At 32.1% G+C, this 25,845-nt stretch overlaps 3 protein-coding genes across 12 annotated transcripts in view; 1 reads left to right on the top strand and 2 right to left on the bottom strand.

Moving 5' to 3' along the window:
• Positions 1 to 7,061, bottom strand: part of LOC138321379 (centriolin-like) — an 85,677-nt gene extending 78,616 nt beyond the window's left edge. For all 8 annotated transcript variants that reach the window (XM_069265027.1, XM_069265033.1, XM_069265031.1 and 5 more), the window contains exon 1: positions 6,936 to 7,061. The gene's annotated coding sequence lies outside the window, so the exon portion shown is untranslated. The remainder of the gene's footprint in view (positions 1 to 6,935) is intronic.
• Positions 928 to 10,864, top strand: LOC138321382 (haloacid dehalogenase-like hydrolase domain-containing protein 3). 3 transcript variants are annotated; one of them, XM_069265039.1, is made up of 2 exons: positions 928 to 1,083; positions 9,645 to 10,864. In XM_069265039.1, the coding sequence occupies exon 2, from the start codon at positions 9,645 to 9,647 to the stop codon at positions 10,362 to 10,364; it is 720 nt and encodes a 239-aa protein (XP_069121140.1). In that variant the 5' UTR covers positions 928 to 1,083; the 3' UTR covers positions 10,365 to 10,864. The 3 variants fall into 3 exon arrangements, with proteins under 3 accessions (XP_069121140.1, XP_069121139.1, XP_069121141.1); XM_069265038.1 differs by lacking the exon at positions 928 to 1,083 and adding an exon at positions 7,205 to 7,252; XM_069265040.1 differs by lacking the exon at positions 928 to 1,083 and adding an exon at positions 8,406 to 9,056.
• A 5,101-nt stretch (positions 10,865 to 15,965) lies between these two features.
• LOC138321378 (pseudouridylate synthase TRUB2, mitochondrial-like) lies at positions 15,966 to 23,908 on the bottom strand. Its single transcript, XM_069265026.1, has 8 exons — positions 23,563 to 23,908; positions 22,348 to 22,587; positions 20,761 to 20,841; positions 20,239 to 20,297; positions 19,089 to 19,170; positions 18,516 to 18,588; positions 18,084 to 18,223; positions 15,966 to 17,394 (listed from the first exon to the last, which is right to left on the bottom strand). The coding sequence occupies exons 1-8, from the start codon at positions 23,687 to 23,689 to the stop codon at positions 16,994 to 16,996; spliced, it is 1,203 nt and encodes a 400-aa protein (XP_069121127.1). The 5' UTR covers positions 23,690 to 23,908; the 3' UTR covers positions 15,966 to 16,993.
• Between the last annotated feature and the right edge of the window lie 1,937 nt (positions 23,909 to 25,845).

Genomic DNA, 25,845 nt, shown 5'->3' with positions numbered 1-25,845 from the left:
TGGGTGTCAACACTGTATATATATATAAAACTGAATTACATGTTGTAAAGGTGTGAGCAATCATTCATCTTCACTGTTACCTGAAGTGGGGTGGAGAATATCCATATTTACATAATACAATTCATTTCTTAACTATTTAGAAGAACACCAACCAAAGATATACGGTAATGATGAAAACTGGGAGCCATGAAATTGGACTTTCAAATTCCAGATTAACAGGATATTTGTTTGGTTTATTAAACTTAAGATACCATTAACAGCTAGGGTTAATTAAGGACAGTCTCCAGTAAGCAATGTGTTGTGTGTCTGAATGCATGTATGTATGTTTTGGAAGAGGACATGTAACATCCAAATCATTATTCAGACCCAGGACCACTAAAAACATTAAATGTGATCTCAACCAACAGAGCTATCTGGTCACTGATAATCTATCAAGTCCCATCTATCTCATACATGTAACTTAAAACTTTTCCTATAACTAATACCATTTATGTAAATATTACTATTATATATATCCGATTAAGCCAAGTATGGCTTTCCAATGATGTTTGGACTGATGAGATACATACATATGCATGTCATATAGTACACTGACGATGAACTTACTTAAGGGCTTTGACAAAATAGCACACAGTGTAATATGGGTGCATCAAGGATTATTTTATAGACCAGTGATTATTGAAATATTTCCATTAACAGGTTGTAATTCCACCTGGTGTTACATTTCATTGTGACAACACTATAAATAGCTCCCTAATTGGCCTGTTTATATGCATTTTTGTGTGAAAAGTTTAAAATATTGCCAAAAACCCTTTAAATTTAATCTAAAGGCTAGAATTATTTACAAAAATTCTGCAGAGAAAGCATTACTCTTCCTGGTAGGTAATACAAAGTGGACGTCCGGGTTTGATAAAATTGTAATTTTGTCTGATATGACAGACAGGAAAAGATAAAATAATCTTTATACAAATCTACATATCATGATTACATTATTTAGACAAAACTAAAAACACAACTTGTCAAGCAATAAAGAGGATCCATTTCCAGAGAAGATCTTTGAGGAACTGTCTAAAATCAACTAAAGTAAGTAGAACATTTCTAAATGGGACCAAACCAGTGGAATGCATTGAAACCAGTGGAATGCATTGAAATATCTACCATATTAAATTTCATCTAAACTCTTCTATAATGTAAGATTTTCATAAACACTTTAGAATAAGATCATTACAAACCACTTCATATGGAATTCAAAATACCCTGACAAGATACGAATAAAGTATTGATAGTATCACAGATGTTCAAATCATTGACCATGTTTAACATATATTCATCTTCTATATAGTTTACTGCATGCATTGGTAAGTTTAGTATTTTTCCTCAAAAGGAAGTTTACCATACATTTTTCTCTATGTCAGAAAAAATAGCAATTTATTCCCAAATAATTAAATCTAATAAAAATAATTTATTATTTCTTTAACAGTCAATAAAGACATAACCAGTAACTTGGAGATAAGAAATAAAACATTTCTCACTGGAGTATGATAACAAAACTTTAACGGTTGTAAAGTAAATGGCAATTTGACTGTAAGTACAGAGAGCCCATAACCTTCACAGAGTTAAGTGGTACTGTATTGTTAATGGTCAAACAGACATAAAATTATACCAAATACCAGCTCAATATCGGTCCAACAGTTTGATCAATTAAATCATTCCACTATAATATAACACTAACTTATATTGAGTACATTCCATAGAAAGCCCCTCATACTTGGAAGGTAATAGTCTGAGTTTACCATTTTCATATTTATGGCATCACATTCAACCCTTTTTAAGTAATGTACATAACATTGACTGAAATATTAAAAACTTGCTACCTGTACTGAATTTAAAGTTTACCTGTACAAAAACCAAATAAATATTTTTTTGTAAAATCCAATAAACGGAAGAAAAGATGAAAAAATATTTTAAAAATACCTCAATTTAATTTCTTTATACGTTTGAGATTGAACAAATGTGTCTTGAATACAAAATTGAAGGAAATCCTTGATTTATTACGGTGTCCGTCAGACAAAATAGTATGCAAATGAAGCTGCGATGGATTGTGTTGTCGAAGTTTCGCGCATGCGCATTGTTACGCACTAAAAGTAAACAAAATGGCTGAACGAAAGTGTGTGAGATAAAAAAATATATATCTGAATCGGCAACAAAGTAGAGGAAATTATAATGGAATCGGTAGCACCCTAGGATATCTATAGGGATTTAAATTCAGAGATTGCATGTAGCAATAGAAGAAACAGAAGCCACATCCCAAGCGGAACTTGCTCGGATCTGTTGGGACTCGTGTAACGGCGTTGCACGTGGTGAGTTAAATTTCAACACATATGCAAGCGCACATACAGCCGCAGACTAAAATAACTACATGTATGTTTGGTGTACTAAGCTAGCGTGCGTATGTAAGTAACATGAAATGTTTTAGATGATATGATATGTATAAACAGTTCATCGCACTTCAATTTGTTGTTGTATTTTAACTAAACATGTCGTGGTAAACTGTCACTGCCATGTCATAATGCATCTGACTTTTTGTTGCACGCTTCCGTTTGTTGCTGCGGCCTCGTTTTGGAAAAAAAATATGTCATGTTCTATGTAAAGCTTGACTTCGCTCTATTTTTAGAGGAGAATTTCCTGGTCAAGCTAGGCAACTGACCACCCATATTGTTCGCTGTATGCATTGAAAATGATCTGAAGATTATATCTATGTATTGGATAAATTTCAATTTCGTAGTCTTTATATTTCATTGGGCGAAACCTACCTTTAAAGTTTACCTGTACAAAAATCGATGAAACTAGCAAGCATTCCAGAAAGTATTGAAATTTTAAAGTACTCATTTTTTTGTATTTGTTTACTCAATATCATACAATTTCAATAAATGCAAAGCTGTAAACATTACAATTTTTTTTGTCTTTTAGAACTGGTTTTTGTAATTAATTAAATAGGTGAAATAATCAAGGCTATTTATTATAAAAATACAATAAATAAAATCTCCAAAGTCGCTAAGTCCATGGTGAAACTTTGAATATGAGTCAGTATTAAAGTTCAGTGTGCTTGGATGTATAATGAAAAAGTTTGGTTTGAACAGTCTTAGAGATAAAATTAATAAATTCATATAATCAAATGTACTTTTACAAGTACATGTATATCATACTATTCATCAAATATTCAATATGGTTAAATGTGTGTTGAGGTCTGCTGATCCTTTCTTAATATCCTATAATTAAAATATTTTTATGGCACCCAACTTAAACATTTCTTTTACAAGAACACCATAATTCTTTGAGAATTTAAAAGTAATTTTAAGATAAATTTAAATGGTCTTATTTTTATCTATTATGTGGTTATCAGTACAATGTTTGAATGACTGCATCAGAAATACATGTATTTAACATAATTAGGGGTAATCTAATTCAATAATCTCCCTAATTATACCAAGAATAATGGTATTTATTAGGACAAAAAGAGTATTTAAACTGAATTACTGCTGATATGAAAAGAACTTGAAAACATTTGACAAACATATAATCATGATCTACCTGATATAAATCTCTATTACACTTTAAGTACTTCTTTGGAAAAAATTAAGTCATAATGATTTAAAAGATAAAATTCTTTGAATATATTTCTAAAAATAAGGATCATTAGCATCGATCAAAACAAAGTTTAGTGCTTCATTTTTTCTATAAGAAATATACATGTACTTGGACAATATAAAATTGGAATGCAACATGATCAATGTGACAGAAAAATGTACAGGTAACACAGAACACTTTCACCCTCATTTTGTGGTAGGACGTTTAAGAGGGGCATAAAAATATGAAAGAGAACTTTAGATGTCTACAGTACAGAATATCTAATTCTGCAAAACCTTTTTAACTATTCGCATCTATAAATCCTTTTACATCAATTTCTGATCAGAAGATATCTAAGCTATGTATAATATTGACACACAAGATGACAAATAGAAACACATTATAAACACAATAAAATATCTTCCAATTCCATAAAACTTGAAACGCTTCACTGGACTCTGATAATTCTAATTGTTTGTGGTAGTGGATTATAAGTATATACATTATATATATACATTTTATCTACAGGTGTTATAAAACCCTTTGTATGGTGTTCGATTAACACTAAACATACTAAATCAGATTATAGACACTCATCTGATTGTTAACAAAATTAATTGACTAATTGTAATGGTCACTGTTTATAAACTTATTATTATTTTGTATACAATATAAATGTTTACCAATAGTTATCCACTGCATTATCAACAGGTCATTTCAATTTAAATCAACGTTGATCTTTTAATTATCAGATCAGGCCTACTTGAAATGCATATATATGTTCACACATGAATACCTTTATGTAACTTTAATACTATAATGCTCCTACTGTACAGGTACATACATTGTATATATTATTGAACAGCAAATCATAATGCTGACCAAACACTAAAATCTAGGTCGATACCTTATAAATATTTTAACATCTTTACACCTGATTACCATAAGTATGATTAATTGTGCATTAATTCATATCCTTTTTTGTATCATATAGGATCATTTAGTATAAATCAGAATTAAGAGACAGTTTAGAGTTAGCTGTATTTAGAGGAAAGCAGCCAACCTACAACAAGTGCAAGCTGAACTAGAACTGGTTCATTGCCACCAAGTTTTATTGAAATCTCTCCAGTACTTTAGGAGCAGAAGTCTGTCAATTGTTTCCTCTACAAACATTGAACCTGAATCCAGTATAACTGCTGTTCAATTCTTTTATTTCTGTAAGTTTACAACTTAATGGAATAATGAAATGAACATAACATACGTACAATATATATACATGTACATTTACGATCAACATGAAAAATAGTACATTATCAAAGACAAGTTATATCTGTCGGCCATGTGAGTTTCAAAATTGCAAGTTATTTATTTAAAAGTACAGATATATCAGACACCTTAACCACTTGTTTATAAAGGCAATCACTGTACAAGGTAATTGTGCATGAAGTAACAGGTACACATAATTCTTAATCATCACAAAACCATGTCTTATAAACAAGATGATTATTTCTCAATTACATTGACACTAGCAAAACTATCAAATGTTGACTAACTTAAAGAAAAAGAATACCATATATATCACTTATCTCAAAATCATTAACATGTTCCTAGTTGAATTATTCTGGATGGATCTTATAAATTATAAGATGATACCTGTTGTTCAATCGTAAATAAAATTTTGTTGAAATGAAAGATAAAATTAGACATTGACACAGTACAGCTAAAATCATGTTCATCTACCATTGTACTAATTAGTTCTTATATTTATTAAACATAAGGTCAAATGTACCCTGATTGTCTTAATAAGGCAGTAGTACCCTACATTGTATTACAGAACCTTCACAAAACCGTCAGTATGTAGTGTATTGATTTATCTGTTCCTGAGATAAAGTGTTTGTAAATATTGTTTACAATCAAAATTCTATGGTAAACCAGCACCATATCCTGTTATATGTAGTGTGTATGTTAGATAAACATTGAAGCCTAAGTGTGATTATTTCCCCTGTACTGAACTTTTCCAAATCTACTATGAAAGATATTGTACTCTGTACCAGCATAATTCCATTCCTGACTATTATGTCTGGTAATTATATTCAATGACATCCAATTTTAATCATTTTACGTAATTAATTAAATCCTGGTCAGCAATCATTAATGCTAAAATTAACTGGTCAGTGTCACAAAACATACAAAATAGACCCAATATACCATCATGGGAGTGTCCTTTCCTGCATGAAGCAAGATACTCCTACCCAGTATATGTATCTATTTGATACTTGCACATGTAACTCTCTCAATCAATGAACCATATAAAAAAATTGTTTTTAAATTCTTTTGCTTAACTGGTAAGTCAGTTTAACACTTAATAAACTAGATCACATGCCACTAACTATAGGTATGCAGCAATATAAGACTAATAGTATTTAGAAAATCAGTTTAAACCCAAATAGGTAATAAATAATGAAATATTGTACAATTCAACATTTTATTTTTTTCTAGATTTTGGATCATAACAAATTTTAACCCAACTTGTACAAGATATATCAAAGTAATTTTTAAGAAAAAAATTTATAAATTCTAAACCTATTTAGGTGCTACTAAACTACATGACTGACACATGATCTTGCACACAGGTGTCCTGTGTAACACTATAGGAAGAATTCAAATCTATATATACTCTTGTGGTTAAATATGACTTAAATATTTCACTGAACACTCTCTTATCTATCATATAAAACCTTTTGCTCGATTGTGACTTCTTTCCAGTAGATAGTATAAATCAAATATTTGAATATATCATGTGCAAATAATAATAATAATAGATAGACTCTATAAACAAACATCATAAACCCACAATTGTTTAAACTATTTTCCTTAAATGTTCTTTTTTATCAGAATTAAACATGATAAAACATTTAGCATAGGCCTAATGATTTTAGTAACGGTTGCATCGGTTAAAATATCCCATTTAACCCTTTTCAGCATTTTTTTCTGTCTTTTTAAACTGCTGTATTGTTTATAATTCTAAAAGTTTAAGTGGATAATTACAGTTGCCAATCGAAAAAACTATTACCATATCATAAGCCTTATCTAATCTAAGCGAGGAATTTTAACAGCCATTGAACAAGTGCAGTGACATTTGTAGAGGCACCTGTCCTGGTCCCCTACTGAAAGAGAGCTGTCACTGCTTGCTTCGATTAGTTCTACCACAAGAGCCTGCAAATTCACAGGCCTTACCATAAATATAAGAAAATGACATGATAGATATAACATGTTTCTTAGTGATGCGGTATTTATTAGTTACTTACCACCTCGTTCCATGTTACAATCCACTTATAACGTCTCACGAAGACCCATACTCCGCCAGTGTTGTCATTGATTACGCGCCATGCCAGTTACTGCGGAGTTTTTAAAAATATATTTTATAAAACTGTAGAATAAAAATAATATTTATACACTTATAACAAAACAATCCTATAACTAACATAATGTATGGTCCGTGATATATATGATTAATTCAATATTTTTGTTTAAATATGTACTTTGTAAATGTGCCTTTCAAGACGCAATATTTTTGTTTCCGCACTCCTACTTCCGGCGGACAAGCACCGACTTGACAACGAAGGTGAAAAGTGATTCGTCTGCTATTTACTTGTTGCTGTTGTTATTTTCGTTTAATTTCAAATATACATGCAGTTTTTAATTCTATCATATACTCGATAGTCGTTCAATTGACGAGACATTATCTATTTTGTTCGTTCAAAATGTTCAAATTCCTCGACAGGTGCCCGTTACGTTAAGCTCCCAAAAGTTGTCTACCTTGTTAGGATTTTGTCTAACTGCTATGCCTGCAAGAGTTACCTCCCTTGATCAGACTAAATCGAAAATAATTTTACTTTATATTTCTTAAAATGATGACTTATTTCATCAGGTAAAATGGCACACAAATGAGATGAAACAAAGAAAATTTCTTATATAGATGTGCCTGTTTATAATATTCTAATGCTCGGGTTATCTCCCCTTTTTATTCCAAAGTTATGTGAAACATTTTATTTAAATATTTAAAAATCTGTAATTAGGGCCCCGCATCGAGATGCGGGTGCCCTATAGTAATCAGGTTGTCCGTCCGTCCGTCTGTCCGTTTTTTTTCTTTTGCACATTAATGATGGAAGGGAGTGGAGTATTTTCCCCATATTTTACATGATGATTCCCCATCCATCCTAGATCTGCTTGGTAATTTTTCAGGCTGAAATTAAATTAAAAAATCGGCCATCTTGGATTTTAACATTTAAAAAAATCACAATGTTGTTGCTCTTAATTGATAAACATTTTGTTATAACATTATGATGCAAAGTTGTTCAGAATTAAACAAGGAGTTGACTGTCCAAAGGTAAGGTCATGGGCCAAGGTTACTAAGTCAAAGGTCAAGGTCAAATTTAAAAAAAATTATTTTCTCATGAACATTTTGCTACAACATTTATAATGAAGCAGAGTTGTTCAGAATTAAACAAGAAGTCAACTCACCAAAGTTTTGACTGACCAAAGGTAAGATCATGGGGTCACTGCATCAAAGGTTGTGGACACATTTTCCATTTTTGGACTTATTAACAATTTGTTATGACATAATAAATAAAATTATTCATTGCTTAATATATTAATTAAAGTCAATATGATTTGAATCAAAATGGCTACATGATATGATAAGAATCAAAAAGGCTGCAAATCAGTCATCTTGGCACATAGCGGGGCCCTTTCTGACGTGTCAGTATTTAAAAATCTGTAATTGATAATAGATATAAGACTTCTACTGTATCTTCATCACAAATGCTAGGCTTATTGATTCAACATACCAACAGGATGCATGCACATGAAAAGCAGGTGTCCATATTTTGCTGTTTTTTACAAAGTTTTTACTAGAGTAGTGTTTAAGTTGGATAAGAGATACAATTAACAGTCTAAATGAAAAGTTCCTCATATTCTTACAAATTCAGTTACTTACAAAAGTATGAATGTTAGACTTTTTGCATTATTGTTATAGATCTGAACATCATTTGCAATTTATTAACAATGGGCTTCTGTTTATGCAGCATGACTGATTGTGTGCAGGTGATGCATTCAATCAGTATATATATATATACATTGCATGGTGTTCTGTGAAGTAGTGTGTCCTGTTGTAACAGTCGGGGAACTCAGGGTTTCCAACTAATAGTTCAGTGTAAAAGAACGGAAAAATACATGGTATTCCTGTTGAGTGCTCCAATCATCAGACCTCAGTCTCCTGTGTCAAATACTACAGCTCCACTGACTGAGCCAAAGAAGCATGCTCCATCACCTGAGTGGCAGATATCATATATTTAACAGTATATTTGTACAAACCCCACTGACCCTTTTACTGACGCTCACAAGAACACTGCCAAAGGCATCGATTGGTTGGTATTAGCTCCTTCCAGGGCCAAACACTCCATTCTAAGCCTAATATAATAGTTCCCGTGTTAATTATAAGTAATAGTCCGCTAAACCTGCCAGTATTATATATACATATATATATATTTTTGACCTATATTTCAGGTGGATACGGTGAGTTATCAACCCGAGTAATGATATATCCCGAGGCCGTAGGCCGAGGGTTATATCATTTTCGAGGGTTGATAACCCTAAAAACCAAACTGTAACATCAACCATTCCCTTACCCAACACCTGTAATAAAAATCCTGCTTTAATGCCACCATTTTCCAAACTAAAAGATTCAAAACATGTTTTGAACGTTTAAAATTATATACTGTACCATAATTTAGTATCAGGTTCTGTACTTCTCTACCAAAACTTGCCGCAATGGGCATCTCTGTATAAAGACCACCTGCTTCATTTGCCACTCTCTTTGGGTTTCATATGACCATGTAATTTAAATTAACATAATTTGATGTGGGTACATAAAGACTATTTAGTTTTAAAGACTTTTTTTTGTCCCTTGAGTGGTCATAACAGACATGTTTGACTGTATATATTTTATCTTTCAGATGGTCTCAAACACCGTGAAGATGATTACATTTGATGTAACCAACACTGTCCTGAGGGTACTTGGAGGAGTAGGACAACAGTATGCTCAGGTTTCTAAACTGTATGGAGTCGACTTGGATCCTGTCAAAATCAGCCAAGCTTTCAAAACCCACTGGGTGAGACAAAATCAACAGCAACCTAATTTCGGAGCAGAGGACAATATGGCCTCCCATCATTGGTGGCATGACCTTGTCAAGAAAACTTTTGTTGATGCTGGTTATAAAGGAAATGACAGCACAATTTCAACAATTTTCACACATTTATATGTACATTTTGGAACATCAAATGGATGGGAGATTCTACCTGGAGCCAGTGAGGCCTTACAGAATTTAAGTAACCATGACATCAAATTAGGAGTCATTTCCAACTTTGATGAACGTTTGGAGACAATTCTGACCAAAATGGCTTTAAGACATCACTTTGATTTTGTGATAACATCAAAAGAGTTTAAAATAGCAAAACCAGATGTTAGAATATTCGAGGAAGCGCTTAGACTAGGAGAATGTTCTGCATGTCAAACCATCCATGTTGGTGATAACTACCATAATGATTATTGTGGGGCCAGGGATGCAGGCTTGACTGGAGTCCTCTTCAGCAAAGACACAAGTAACTTACCAGAGGACATTGATAAGAATCATGTTGTGTCAGATTTACATGAACTGTCTCGATATTTGAAGTAAAGTCCTGATAAATTTATCCAATGGTATATTTAACATTTACTGATAACATCAGTAGTATATGTTTCCTACATTGTAATATTGGGTTATTTTTATCTTAGTACAATTATGTAATAGTTAGCAGCATTATGAAACATGAAATGACAAAACAGCTATATTTGTGGGGCTTGAAATGATAAGATAATTGTATTTTGTGAGATTTGAATTATGACAAAATTATGCAGTTGTATAACTATAGTCATTCAGCATTTTAGCATATCAATGAAGGGTGCTAGCTGATTTATAAATGTGTAGCTATTCTTCATAGTTTGTAGATTCTGGATGTATGTAATGAAATCATAATTCTGATTGAATTATTCCTATATAATGCAAAGTTGTTTTATCATGCAATTCTGTATATCCCTGGTGCTTAATAATGTCACAAATTTATGGTTTACCGATGCACAGTGTACTAGATAAATGTATAACCTGGTATGAGTGTCAAATAAAAAACAAACAATGTCTTTAACATTTTTTGTATTTTATTGATCAATATTATGTTTCATTTTGTTTTGATTCGGAAAGAAAACTTCATAATACAATTAGTACAGTTTACTTAAAATTAAACAGCGAGCCTGCAAGTTATACAGGTTTGAGTCAACAAGGTTCAACTACATAAATGTTGTGCATTATGAGATGATTGTCTGCAAAGCTCTGGCATCTATATAGACCATAAATGCCACAGGAAGATAGTTTAATGCTTATATTAACATTATCAACTCATTTTAGGGTCTCTGCATCAACATTATTTAAGCTAGACCAGAAAAACCGTTTATCAACGACGATTTAATCCACAAGATGGAACAGCCATTTTGACGGTGATCAGTTGACGTCACCTCGTCATCATTAATGATGTCATAATGGTCACGTTTTGGGTGTCAGTTATACCGTCATATACTTCACTTTGCCTTGGTTAGTTTATATAGTAGAAGTGACAAGTAAATGTAAATAAAGTAAGTTAGCCATATTCACCCTTGATATTATGAAGCCGATCTGATTCATTGTACTTTGTTCATCTCAACCTCTATGAGCTGAATCTTCAATAATCTTACCATATGTTTTTTTTTAAATGTTCTCATGTTCTTTACATATGAGATTGAACTAAAACATGCCTGGATGTATACAGTACTGATATAATCCCAAAGGTACAGATTTTGAGTCTGACCCAAATGTAATTATCTAAGAATGCTGCCACAGTCTGTCACAAATGATTCTTACAACTTGTTCTGCAGTTCCTATTGGTGCATCATAATTACTGAAAAATGATAAAGAGCTACCCTGTCTGTAGCGGATATACATTTTTTTTTTGAGTGAGGGGTAGGGGGCATCTCCATTACAGCTATGGTGATTAATTTGTTACATTATTGCACAAAAACCTATCTCAGATGATACTGCAGATCGGATGCCCGATCTTAACGAAGTGTGAATGATATTTTCACTTTCGGGTTGGTCATTAAATATTAGGATATTAGGCCTAAAGTACCTGTATTAATACTAATAACTAATATATGAAATTAAAACACCTGATATAAAGTTTCCTTGTTGTTTTTCCACATGGTGTACATGTACAGAGATGATCTATTATTATGACATTTGAAATAAGACATCGATCAAGACAGCCCCGTTTTATTGGAATTTATACAAGACTAAAACAAACAGTTACTGGTAAGCTAAATTAAGTCTTTTAAATCTAAAATGATAAACTTGACTTAACTCATTTACAATAGCATCATCATATATGCATTGAAATAAAAAATTTGTTAAGTTTGTTTAAAGTGCTTACATGTATTATCATTTGAACAATGATTGGTGTTTTATCGTGTATATATGTCTGATTAACAAAAAATTAATATTAAAATAATTTATTTCGCCTTTGGTGCATGCGCAATCAGTACTTCATTCCATATAGATATTTTTTCAGGATGCAATTAATTATTTTTCATATTTTTAACATGATATGGTAACTTTCATCATATATACACAGATTTTGGGCTCAATGTAAGTACCCTTAAAGGCTTTTTCCGGGCTTTAGCTAATAAACATGTCCCCTTGTCTACTTGCACTTTTATTTCTAGGACATAACTGGTTACCCTAGTTACTACTTTTACTTTTTCATTAATTTGCTCTGAATTACTAAAAGTCATTCAGAACTTTTCAAATGTTATGAAAATTGAACAGTATTTTTATTTAAAGTATTTATCGATTATTTTGGACTGTTCCAAATAAGGAAAATTTCATATTAGTACTGGGTGTTCAAATTTCGGACACCAAACTTTATATAGGTATGGTGATGATTTAATATTCCCACTGTATAGTTTATTTTTTACTCAAAATACAGTAAAAAGATATGTTTATACAAGAAAAATACTCAATACAGACTGAAATAAGACATTTCTGACATGAAATTCTACGGTATATGATGTCATTTGACCAGTTCATTTTTGTATATTCAACCACAGGAAAGGTCGCAGTCACATATTCATATTCAAACTTACCATACAAAACATAATGGCCACATATCTATTCTTCAATCTTATCAATTATCCAATTTGAAAGTAAAGCATAGGTCAGTTATAATGACTTATTATAACATAACTGGACGTATTTTATGATTTTTTAAGTATTTTCTAATTACTGTCCAAAATTTGAATCCGTCCGAAATTTGACTACTTTCCCCTAGTATGGAGATTGTTTTCAGATTTGCTTGGCACAAGTGGAACAAGTAGGACATCGCCAGGTCTCTTTACATATTGGTCCATTTTTCCAGCCAACTTCCGGGGTATCTTCCATTTGTTGGTATTTCTGTTGGTTTGTGTGGATTGATCTTTTCCTTTAATCAGACCCATTAATCGGCTTCCTGTTCAAAACAAGGACACAATTTCAATAAAATTATGAAAATGAAAAATATACATTTTCAAAGATCTAGCAATGATCATTCATTGATTGGTGCTATAAGATCCCTCTAGACTTTCAATACACACAATGCAATTATAAGAAAACACATAAAAGTCGGCTCTTATCAAACGTTATGACACATTATGTCCTGTAGAGGTGACATGGGTCAGAGTGCACATAACCCTGTACAAACTGCCCCTACTTTACAGGATAGTTAGTAGTTAGTGCATGTGATATCACTGGAGTCTATGTCTGGTTTGAACTACACGTATTTCAGGATAGTTGGGAATTAGTGCATGTGAAGTTTATTTCTGGTTTGAACTATGAAGCATCATCCTGTATATAGACCATATGTAAGTACAATTTATATACTGTATTCAACCCAATGAGTACCCAGGGCAATCGAAAACTAAAAAAAAAAGGTGCTTAATATGATTAAATTTGGACTAATCTTTCACAAAAGTACAGCACAGAGTACCTGATAAGCTATAAATCGTAGTTCATAGTTTTAGTCTGTAGTAAGCGAAATTGAGGCCTCTAAAAGAGGAGGGGCATTTATTGGGTCAAATCTGGTACATGCATAAATTCCATACCATCATTTTATAGGATTGTTATCAACTGCATCAAGGAAAACTTCTCAATAAAATTCTATTTCCTTCAGAAATTGTGTGAAAATCTTTATCAAATTATATCCCCTTGGATTATCATTCAATTTGACTTTTTTTTATTTGTTTGTTTCATGATATTGTATTTTTAAACTTTAAAATGTTACATCTGCATGTTCTCAACTTAAAAGCTGACAATACAATTATCAAAAGCTACATGTCATTACAGCTAGACCAGATTTATACTTATATGCCTGGTATATCTTAAAAGCATGCAAGTCTTTTTAAACACTGACAAATGCCATATAATTAATTCAGGTTTTGGTAGCTAAGTAATTACTTAATTAATACCAATTAACAATTATAATAATTAAGACCTACCTTTTTGACATTCTGCATGGAACACTAGCTGTAGAAGAACCAGCATGGCCAGTCCAAATTTGATCTTCACACTCCCTCCCTCCAGCATAATGTCTCTTTCTACAGTAAAATATCCTCCAATATGATTACAGTTTCAAAACCTTGTTATCTTTTCCAGATTTTAGGGATCATACATCCTTTACAAATTATCCAGTAATCTTGATTAGTTATGTTGTGTCTGTATTGATCAACTGGACGGCCATGTGATATCAATGGTGAAATGTGATGGAGATGCTCTTGTTTTGTGTTGATTACCAACCCACACATCTATGTTTGATTGCCATTGAACATCCCACTCACTTGTATACCTACAGTTTCTCTGCTGAGGAATTCTGTAACTGCAAAAACTCTAGAAAAAAAATCCCAAACCAGGTTTATATGATGAAAGAATAATTATTTTAAGTCTCCAAAGCAGCCCAAGTCCAATCTTTAACACAGAACACTAATTCCCTGATTTATCCATAGAAACTAAATTCTTCTCATTGGTTGATTTAAATAAATCCCTATTACATGTGGTCACATGTACATGTGATAAAATCATCAGTCCATGCACTTGAGATCATAAAACTGTCTTTTGGTGGTTATTTTCATTACCTGTATACATTTACCTTGACTAGGTGAATCTACATGTTATTAAGACCGCTGCACTTAAATGCATATAAAACTGTCATGTATAATGTGTAGTATTGAGTATTTCAGGCCAACCTTACCTAGATTTACATGTACATGATCGAAGGTATTAAAACAATCATCGTTCTGTCTTTCTTTGGTAAAGTCTATGTATGTACACATCATACCAAAACACAAGTACATGCATAGTAAACTATCTGTAATACAACATGTAACGTGATATGATGGATATACATGCAGTGTAGGTAGGTATGTTTTATCATCATATTGACGGATACCATGACAGTACCTTTGCAGAAGAATTACATAAACTATTGTATACACTCTAAGATATAAAACATTGTGATACTTAATTAATGATTTATTAGCAACACAACTAAAGTGTATCAGGTATTGGATTATTAGTATTTATGCATTTGTAAATAGAAACACATCCTACCTTATATATCATTGGTACCATAGAAAACTATTGTTAATCACTGCCCTCCAAAAGTTCTGATAATAATATATATTTCACAAACTTATTCAATTATTGATTTTCTTTTGATAATTGCTGAATGAGTTAATTGATAGCATGTACATATGATTTTTTAACATACGTTAATAAAAGGGACATGCACAATATTGTATATCTATATAAAATGCAATCAGAACTTTCAAGAGGCCAGGGCATACCAAGTATTCTCCATAGTTACACAAAGTCATGGAGTAAAAGTTTAGAATATTTATATTAACCATTGGAAGTACTTGATCTTCATGTGACGCAAGTTTGAAATAATATTGATTAAATTGTGCCTGTAGAATTTTGACAACTTTACCCCAACATGAATATCGCCTGTGAAAGCCAGGTTAGTTAAACAGGCTTGACAATATATATATGTATATATATAGGCACCAGTCTGCAAGATTTTGATAGAAATTACTCATCTGAATTCCAATCCATGTTGGTGAAGTTCAACTGAAGCCATCATTGTGTCATCTTGCATTGCACATCAACAAAGTTAAAACAGTACTGTAAAATTGACAAATGTATTTTATTTACTTATCAAGCAGAACCTATGTTGCATATATATATGAATGTATCCTCACAAATATGATTTTGTACAATTAACATTCAACAAGAACTCCTAAAAACTTTAAATGATGTGCCATACCATTTATGCATTACGATGATTACAGACAATTTTATCTATCAGTCATATGAGTGTTCCAGTTGGTAAAATCACGCTGATTTTGTGTTTTGAATCGCCTAATATAGGTAACCTGATAATAATATATTTAACATTATGTGAATCTTTAAATTTTAACCCCAACAATATTGCATGTTTTAGGCTAAACTCAATTCTTCAGAATAGTTTATAAACAAATCCAATATATTTTACACCATCTAACTTAATAATATTACAACATCTTGATGAATGTCTGTTTCTTTACATGTGTATTTTGCTTAAATTCTGCTTAAATATGTAGAAGCTTGATAAGTACATATATTTGCTTCTTAATATTAACAGAGGCTTACAATTCACATAAACTCAACACTTTCTCGAAAATACTCAAACTAAAAGAGTTAATTATAAATAGACAACAAATCTTGAAAGTTTGAAGGCCAAGATAAAAATCAAAAGCATTTAGAGCATAAATGAGTGTTTCTTTACACAGGGGTATCGAGATACTAAAGCACCTGGGTGAAGTATGATATACTGTTGATAGTCCCATCCTCAAGTGATTGTGAAATCACAAAAATCACATTTACAAATTTACATCACAATCACCATAAGTTGGGATTAATCGATGGTAAATTGAACTTTACACATGTTGTATTGGTATCTCAATACCAAAATACATTGTATAAGCCTACATATTCATGGAAGAAATATATACCATATTTCAGTAATACAGAAAAGTGTTATCTTTAGTTATAACGGTTTTGTCCTATTTTGTTAACAAAGTACTTTTCTGCATAATCTAAATATTGATCTAAATTATGTCCAAAAGACCTATATATTGATGTCAGATGTTCTAATCCTTTGCTTTTGTTGTTTTCTACACATCCTTATGTAATTCACTTGACAGCAACTTTTTTATTTCTTCATGCGATTCTGTTTGTTGTGGAAATTCTCCCGTCGCCTCTGTAAGTAACGGGACATCCTTATAGACAGGCTTCTTTGGGTATTTAATTACACTTTTATTCTTTTTGGTCAAATATCCTATAGTCGGACTAAGTTTTCGTTGATGTGGTTGCGGTTTGATGGCATTACACCTTTTGATATTGTTCGAGATTTGTAATAAGTTCCAGTTCTGATACAATAGTGCATAGTTAATATCGAACTTCCCACTCCGAATCCTACGGATACCAGCACATACTGCCGTTGTTTTCATTAACAATCCTAAGTTGTGGATCAACTCTGCTAAATGAACGCACTTTTCATTGATGGCATGGATTTCTGAAATTCAATAGCAAATTTTCAATTTTAATTCTTATACATTATATGTATATAAATGTTTGCTTTTTTATGTATTTTTCTCAATAATCATTATTATTCAAATCATAATGAACACAACAAATTAAAATGGTGTTTACGGAAGCAATATTCATAGAGGTCTTCATACACAGGTGCAATTGTGTTAAAATTAGTCTTATTAAGCAGGTGGTCTTTATACAGAGGTGGTCGCTTAAGCAGGTTTGACTAATCATTCAAGGGAAAGTAAACTTCAAATTTTCAAGAAATTACAACAATCTTTTCAACTATTTAAGTTACTAAGGCTTACAAATAAATGCAACTCAATTACAATCTTATACCAGAAAGGAATGATTTGTATTTCTATATATACCTGGTAAATGCACTATCATGAATGGCTTTCAACCTGATTAAAAAAATGCAAAGATTTAGCCATGTCTCATTTATTAAGTGATTATCTCCCCTTGACCTATGTGACTTTTGCTCAAAATATTATAAGGACCAATTAAAAAGTACAATATTTTAACTGTAATCTTATTGTACTAAAGACAGATTGTCCACTTGACTCAAAGTTTGATAGATAAAGACATCATCATAGAGGCCAGTTAAAAAGTATAATATTTATATTGTGATTTTTATTAGACAAGAGACATGTTGTCCGCCTATGACCTTACCCAGTGTGAAGTGTGGAAGGTCGAATTCTATACACTTGATACTGTAGAGGATGGCATTAGGGTGGTTGATCTCTGGTCGCAGTAACCCCTTGGTGGCCAGTTCATATGCCTCCTGGCTTTCAGGATTAACTCCTGCATAGCTATAAAACAAATATATAGGTTTTATTTGAGTATTTCTACATGTGTCATTTAATGTGTTAAAAACATACTAAATTGAATTTCTTTAGCATATTCTTTAAGCTTTTAGCTTTGCATAAGTGTATGTTCGTCTTGTTTTTGAAACAAATAATTTACTTAAAATAAAATTCCCTAGAGAATTAATCATTAAATAATAATATCAATCAAAAGTTATCATATGTAGATGGCAGATAAATAAAGAGAAAGCCATCACTGCTGTTACTACCCTGATAAACCTGACAATATGCCACTCACTCAAACATCTTCCTCTGGTGACTAGCTTCCATAGCTGCGCACACCTTCTCTACCACCGAATTGTTCACATGGTCTGTAATGTCAATTTCAATTTCAAACAATTTTATTGTCTAAGACAAAGGGATGAGACGTCAGGCATTGCCATCAGGCATTGCCTATATATAAGTCTAATACTTATGGTCTGTAATTATCCTGACATTAACATTTATAAAAGTTATATACAAGTACATCAATGCAACATTTAATATATTATCAATTTATCCTGCCTCAGACAAGAATCTTGTATTCCTTTCATGTAAATTACTTCATATGATTATCAAAATATAGTCATAATAGTAAGTTAGTACAGAATCTCTTATTAGTTTTGGATAATAGAGTTATCTTTCTTTGTCCCTAACAACCTAAGCAACACGATGGCTTCACAAAGATGACAGCCCTTTTAGACCCAATAATTTCTCTATTAGCTCACTAACAACTAACTAACTAATTAACAATAGTCTTTATTTGATAGTATTTAAACTGAAATATCTAAATTGTCCTGAACTTTAATATGGAGAAGAAAACCCAGCTTACTGAAAGTGCTCCTCTCTATAATGCGACCTTTAGCATAGAAGGAGTCGGACGCCCATCCCAGGCGTCCCTTCACATGGTATACCTACAACAGCAAATGCAGTCGTGAAGTGTTATGGAAAATCGATTTTTTTCATGGAAAAGGATTACTATAATTTTACTGGCTTGAGGCGTTTTTCGAGTACTGTGAAATTATTAATTTTGATGGGAGTTTGAAATGGTCAACCCCTATCCCCCTTCCCATTTTCTTTATATTCCACTTTCTCTCTTTGCTCTTTTGTTTGTTTTTGTTATGGAATGTCCTGAGAGTGTGAGTGTTATTCTGATTTATTGTCTTGTATATATCGTATTGTCATATGTGTCAAGGAGATCTTCTAGTGCCCCTTGGGCTGTTTGCAATCCTCGTTAAACAAATAAAGAAATAGAACATATTTACCAACAAATAATTGGGGCATGAAATTATCATCACTAACAAGATAATTGTTTCATGGGGAAACCTGTAAAAACACTGGTTAAGTACCAACTCTAGATTGTGACTGTGTTGCACATGTGCTGTAGAGCTTAGTTCTGCTCGAGTGACCACAAAGTAGAGGTGATAGTACTAGTGACAACTGTATTTGTACTTTTCTCGCAACATCACAGCTCTACCCATAATCCCATTGGCCACCTTCATTTAGGTCAACCTATTTTTGTCATGAATATGAATCGATACATGACCTATATAGCACTTCCATTCAACCATGGTCAACGTTTGTGTGGCTGTCATAATCAATCTTCCATGAAGGTGAAGCGATCATTTCAACTGTAATGCACTGTACATGTAAGGTCTTCTCCATGAGTTTATAAGTGCCAACAAAATTGTAAAATATCACAATCCACGAAAATTGAGCCCAATGAAAATAAATGATTTCACAGAATCAGAGGTGGAGGACTTGTAGTAATATGTCAGGACATCTTAACTACTCGTTAATTTAATTTGAATCCCAATTTTAGCTCAAAATAAAATAGTTTCTACACTGTTCTGTGAGTTATTTTTCCTGAATTATAAGCTTTTCCCCTTCATGGTAAGCCATTAATTATCAAAGATGTTCAGTGGATCTCAAACGCAAGCTAGTTCACAATAACATCGATACAAATCACATCAACCACATACCTGCATGTATCTCTTATTTAATCTTGTGGATCTAAATTTATAATTTCCAGATCCGATCACTGAAATAGGGACAGAAAAGATTATTGGGTTTAAAGATTTGAAAAATCATAGCATTTTTATTTCAAAGTACACATACATGATTTATCATAAGGGAAACAATGGCGAGTTTTTGAAATCAGTCTGAGGCACACAATTTGATTCTAATCCATTAGTGTTGGGTACAACAGTATTTCTAATCCATCAAAGCAAAATGATCACACAAAATCACCAACTGTTTTTTCTCTAATGTATTAGAAATATTGCTGTCTCTGATTGATTTCAACTAACATTGTTTGAATCTGTATATCTCTGCATGATGCCAGATGGATTTCCAAAACTGTTCTACTATGATAACTAGTGTGTACAGGAAATCATAAATAGATATACAATGATACTACTTTGATAGTTCTTCAGTATTTCTTTATGAAGCTATATTTAAGACACTTATATAAAGATAATAAATAATTATTATACAGAACCTACCTACGACTCCTGAAGAGTATTTCCCTAGTCCTGTGTTTGCAAATAAATGTAAATCTTCTGGCTCATACCGGTCACCCAAAACTGTGGAAACAAAACCAAACCAGAATTGTCACCAAGACATGTCAGTGATTTCAGAATTACACATCTTAACTGTTAACAGCCACGAAGTTTCATTAAAATCCCATCATTAGTTTAGGAGAAGTAGTTCGTTAATCGCTGCCTCTAGATCTACAGACAGACAGACAAAAAAGCTTATCTTGGTAACAAGTCACATGATGACAAATGTTAATAAAACTGAGTTAACCCTCGATCAGATGTTGTTCTGGGCCCGGCACCATAAAACTTTCTCAGACAAATTTTTAACTCAAGTATATGATTTTTCATAGGATTGAGTAAAAAAATTTGTCTGAGAAAGCTTTATGGTGCCGGGCCCTGGTTTCAAGGTTTTCTTGACTACTGATCCTATATCAATCTTCTTATGTGTTAATGCAGTAAATCATGTTGTTGTCACATCTGCATGCACATAATGAAACTCCAATTATGTAAATATCTAGTAAAAGATTTCTGCTAAAAAGTTAAGAAGCCAATCATGTCTAGATACAGGATTCCGTATCTGAAGGGATTTCATTTGTATTCAAATTACACTTTATTAAACAGGGCTAGCTCTGGGTCAAAAATTGGATACACCAATTGCAATTGAAATTTGCGAGTCAAATGTCCATCTATGATTTTCGGGGAAAGATTAAAATTTCCTTTATATTGATTAGAAGGAGAGGAAACAATGCCAAAGATACATGTATATCAATCCTATTACCTTTATTTTTTATATATCATTTATTGAAATCTGAAAAAATACTAGGCTGAATTAAATTATAGTTAACATGATTCACATTTATGTATTTAATAAAGCAGATTGTTTTCTCTGGTCATATATAATTTTAGACAACATTAAAGATGCTCCACCGCTGACAAATGGTATTTTTTCAGTATTAAAAACAGGAGCAGACGATTTAGTATTTTCTTCAGTTACAAAAGTTACGTACTTTACACCATTACCACCATTGAAAAGTTTGAGCTTTTAACTTTACTTCAGGTTAAAAATATAAAAAACAATTAATTGCATCCCGAAAAAATTCCGTACCACTATATCCTATATGGAATGAAGTACTAATTGTGCATGCACAAAAAGCAAAATAAATTATTTTATATTATTTTTTGTGTTAAATAGACTATTATATACACGATTAAACACCAATTATTGTTCAAATGATGGATATCATTTATGCTCTATCGGCGGTAGAGCATCTTTAAATTAATTCTTACTAATTTAGCAATAAAACTATCACACATATGATATTTCTTTCAGCTAATTTCTGAAGTCAATTTCTGCACCAGTACCCAGCTTTACCACTCTAAATGGCTGAGAAATAGCCAAAATAATATTCCACCAAATAAGTTATCAATATTTTCTTTAAAAAGTGGATTGGATTTTTTTTTTTTCATGGAAGGAAATTGTTTTCAGAAGTGGATTGGATTTTTTTTTTCATGGAAGGAAATTGTTTTCAGCTTTCCAAAAAATATCCTTACCTAAACGATTGTTTAGGATCTGGACTTCTGACATCTGTTCTTGTTTCCAAATAGACATTAAGGCATTTGTGTTTGCTTCACGAGAAGTTAAAGAATTAGATCCAACCACTGATGATTCTGAACTTCCATGATGAGCATCAATTAACTTTGGATCTTCTGTCTGTCCTTTTAGGAGTTTTTGTTGATAAGGTAAACAGGTCTGTTCTGTCTCAAAACAGTAATTTGGTAAGTCGTTGATTTCTGTGTAAAAAACAGACCAGAAAAAATCATATTTTGAAACAACTTTATAACAACAAATGTTGATTATATTACCTTGATAATTAAAATAAATTATCTTACAGATTCCAATCCATGGAGATAGGGGGCCATGGTGGCCAAGTGGTTCAGATATCCCAACATATTACCACAAATTCTCGGGACATATTACCACAAATTCTCTTCCTCTGGGTTGTGAGTTTGAATCCCATGTGGGACAGTTTCCAGGTATTGGTTGGATTTGGTGGCTTTTCTTTATGTGCTCTTACTTTCTGCAAAAATCTAAACCTGGCACATCCTTAAGTGTCCCTTGCTGATAATAGGAAGTTAAACAAATCAAACCCTCGATCTCCATGGAAGTAAAGGTTCCTGTTTATTTTGATGCATGAACAGTTGAATTTATATAAACATTGATAATATAAGATCCTGTTGGTGGCAACCATTTTTTCCAAACATAAATAAATACACTTTTAAGGGTTCAGTAAATGGATAATACTTTTTCTCATCGCTTCATTCATTTCAAATTCACTTATGATTTATAAATGCACAATATTTTGAGGAAACATTTGTGCTTTTTGGTATATATTACTCTTCGATGTAAAGAATCAATATGATACTTTGTTGAAACTTAAAACCAAAACCAAAAGTGTCTATAAAATTCACAAAATTGACAACCAGAGTTTTCAAATACATCCATGAAATGTACAATATATGTACTTTTCCGTGTATAAAATGTTACTGCCATTGTTTTCACAATATAAAAGGAAAACACTAAAGCAAATATTTGTATCTTGCTAACTGCTGTATGAACACAAATTTGGCCTATGCGAATTTGTAATTCTAATCCCACTTTATAACATGTATTTCTAGACATATACAGTAAGTGATTATTGATCAAGCTGGTAATACTTAATATACAATTTATGACTATTGTTATCTATCATCTACTGTGACATTTACCTTGCAAAAGTTTTGTATGTATAGTTTGTACCAGATCCTTTATGGCCATGCCTTCGGGCTTAAAGACACAAAAGTATCCATGTAGATTCCTGAATGCGTGCTCGCCAGAGCGGAATCTGAAAGGCATGGTTAGTTTGCTGCTGTACGAATCATAGAAAACAAATTAAATAAGTCGTTCCGTGCCTAATTCCTGTTATTGACCGTTATGACATCATATCTAAAATATCATGTTAAAAGAGTTTTTATGTTCCGTTTTGATAGCACTTAATCATAATACTTCCTAGAAAAAGAAATTATCCAAAACAACATGCTCAATGACATGTGCCATGCCTAAACAATCTTCTCGCTCCAAAAAGGAGAGTGTAAACAAGGGAGGTAATTATAATATCATAGGCGGACTGTTTCCCTTTATTGGTATTTACGTGTTGTACATGTACATGTAATAAGTGAAATGTTTTGCATGTAGCATATGAATGAAGCAAATCATGGAGGAAGATAAAAGGACATTGCCAAAATATATATGTTAAAAAAATCAGTTCGATGCATTTACTTTTTTTTTTAATTGATAAAAGTGAAATTTTCTTTGTATACTTTTATAATATTATCAAGACACGTATATAAATATAATTTACGTCCTCATGTTGATAATATATATATATATATATATATATATAAATTTAATTTATTTTATGTAACTATCGCAATATCAGATTATAGTTGATATACGATTAATACACGAGAAAATGATAAGGCGCATATTTATTCGTCTTTTTTATTTGCATAAATTCAAAAGGGATTACTGAGGCACAAGTTTTGAGTTTATGGTCCATATTCTCCACCAATCTGATTATAACCATTCCGTTCAATAAGGATCTGTATTTTAATCAATTGTATTCTCCACTTAAATATCAGTGAATACAAGAACGTTTTTCATACTTTTTTGAAGGTTTTGAAGTAATAGAGAACAATTGTAGCTCTAAAGAAGACACCGTTTTCAGTCTAAAAGTCTTTTGAGCTACAATATTGCAGCTAGGGGTCGCCTATTGAAGGTTTTTATAGGACTAATGAAAGTGTATGTGAACGTTTTTTAACGATATAAGCTTTTACTTTTATACATTATCTGTCAGATTAGATAATTCATTTTCCCTAACTTACACAATCTTCATAATTCGTGTATTGGACAACGAAAGAAAAGAAGGCTAGTGGTCTTGTCTATGGCCATACGGTGCCAGGAACCATTGCTATCATCCTGCTTTCTAATAGGGAGCCTTTTGTCATGTGCATTAATTTTTTAACATCGTTTGCCTATCTTATAACATTATCGTTAAGATATGTTTTTATTGAAACAAAAAAGGAAGGCATCTGGCCATGGGGTGCACCCAGACCCTAGAAGCTCTCATTTTCTGTCGCATTCCACTTTTTTCTTTACACACATTTTCTTAGGACAAATAAAAGGCTTCTAGAAGCATTCGGCGTCAGTAGTGATCTTGTAACTGGCGTTTTGAAAGTACTCACACATTTGTGAATTGATAGTCGGATTTAATACAGGACTTTAATGCTGATTCAAAAATGTGTAATATATCATTTACAACCTGGAAAACGAAGGGCATGACATATAGTCAACCAGCGAAGACTCATGGCCAGCTACAATTCCTTCCACCCACCCCATCCCCCTTTTCTTTTATTGCTAAGGATATCGAGATATAACCTGTCAATATTGAATATTAATGACAATAAATTATCTAATATATTGGGATTTTATCGGTTTTTTTTTTTTTTTTGGAAAAAGTAAATACTTGAAGGGATTTACATTGTACCTTTTAAGCGATGGAGATAAAACCTTAACTTACACGGAAAAAAATATAATTATTCCATTGTGCCTGGATACAAGTATGTTCATGCATGTATGTACTACAAAGTCGAATACATTTAGATTTTAAAATAACATCAAACGGTAAAGGTAGGAAATGGAGCTTTCTGTCTAATTCTCACTCTTTATCTAATTCCTTAATTTTTTCCCTTTCTCCCTCTTTTTTTTCTTTCTTCATTCTTTTCCTTCCTTCCCCTCTTTCTTTTTTCCTTCTTTTTCCTTTTTCTTTTTTTTTCTTTCTCCTATTTTAGGGGGGGGGGGGGGGGGGGGGGCGTGCGCCGGGTCCGCCCCCCCCTTGGATCCGCGCCTGAGAACGCTTTAAAATCATCAAAATACATTGTAAAACTCATCTCAGCCATTCCAAATCGTGATATTTTATAGCTTCCTACGCCCCTGAAATGGTAATTATTTTT

The sequence above is a fragment of the Argopecten irradians genome, chromosome 4 (assembly GCF_041381155.1).
Source record: "Argopecten irradians isolate NY chromosome 4, Ai_NY, whole genome shotgun sequence".
In the NCBI taxonomy this organism is placed as follows: domain Eukaryota; kingdom Metazoa; phylum Mollusca; class Bivalvia; order Pectinida; family Pectinidae; genus Argopecten; species Argopecten irradians.
Note: the sequence above shows the minus strand (reverse complement) of the source record. Positions and strands in the feature narration are given on the sequence as shown.

Bases quoted from the DNA above. Each gene is read 5' to 3' on its own strand.
- LOC138321382 (XM_069265039.1), top strand. From the start codon at position 9,645: ATGGTCTCAAACACCGTGAAGATGATTACATTTGATGTAACCAACACT.
- LOC138321378 (XM_069265026.1), bottom strand. From the start codon at position 23,689: ATGCCTTTCAGATTCCGCTCTGGCGAGCACGCATTCAGGAATCTACAT. The intron at 19,171-20,238 runs GTATGTGGTTGA...TTGCTGTTGTAG, and splicing joins TAAATAAGAGATACATGCAG to GTATACCATGTGAAGGGACG. The intron at 18,224-18,515 runs GTGAGTGGCATA...TTTGTTTTATAG, and splicing joins CACCAGAGGAAGATGTTTGA to CTATGCAGGAGTTAATCCTG.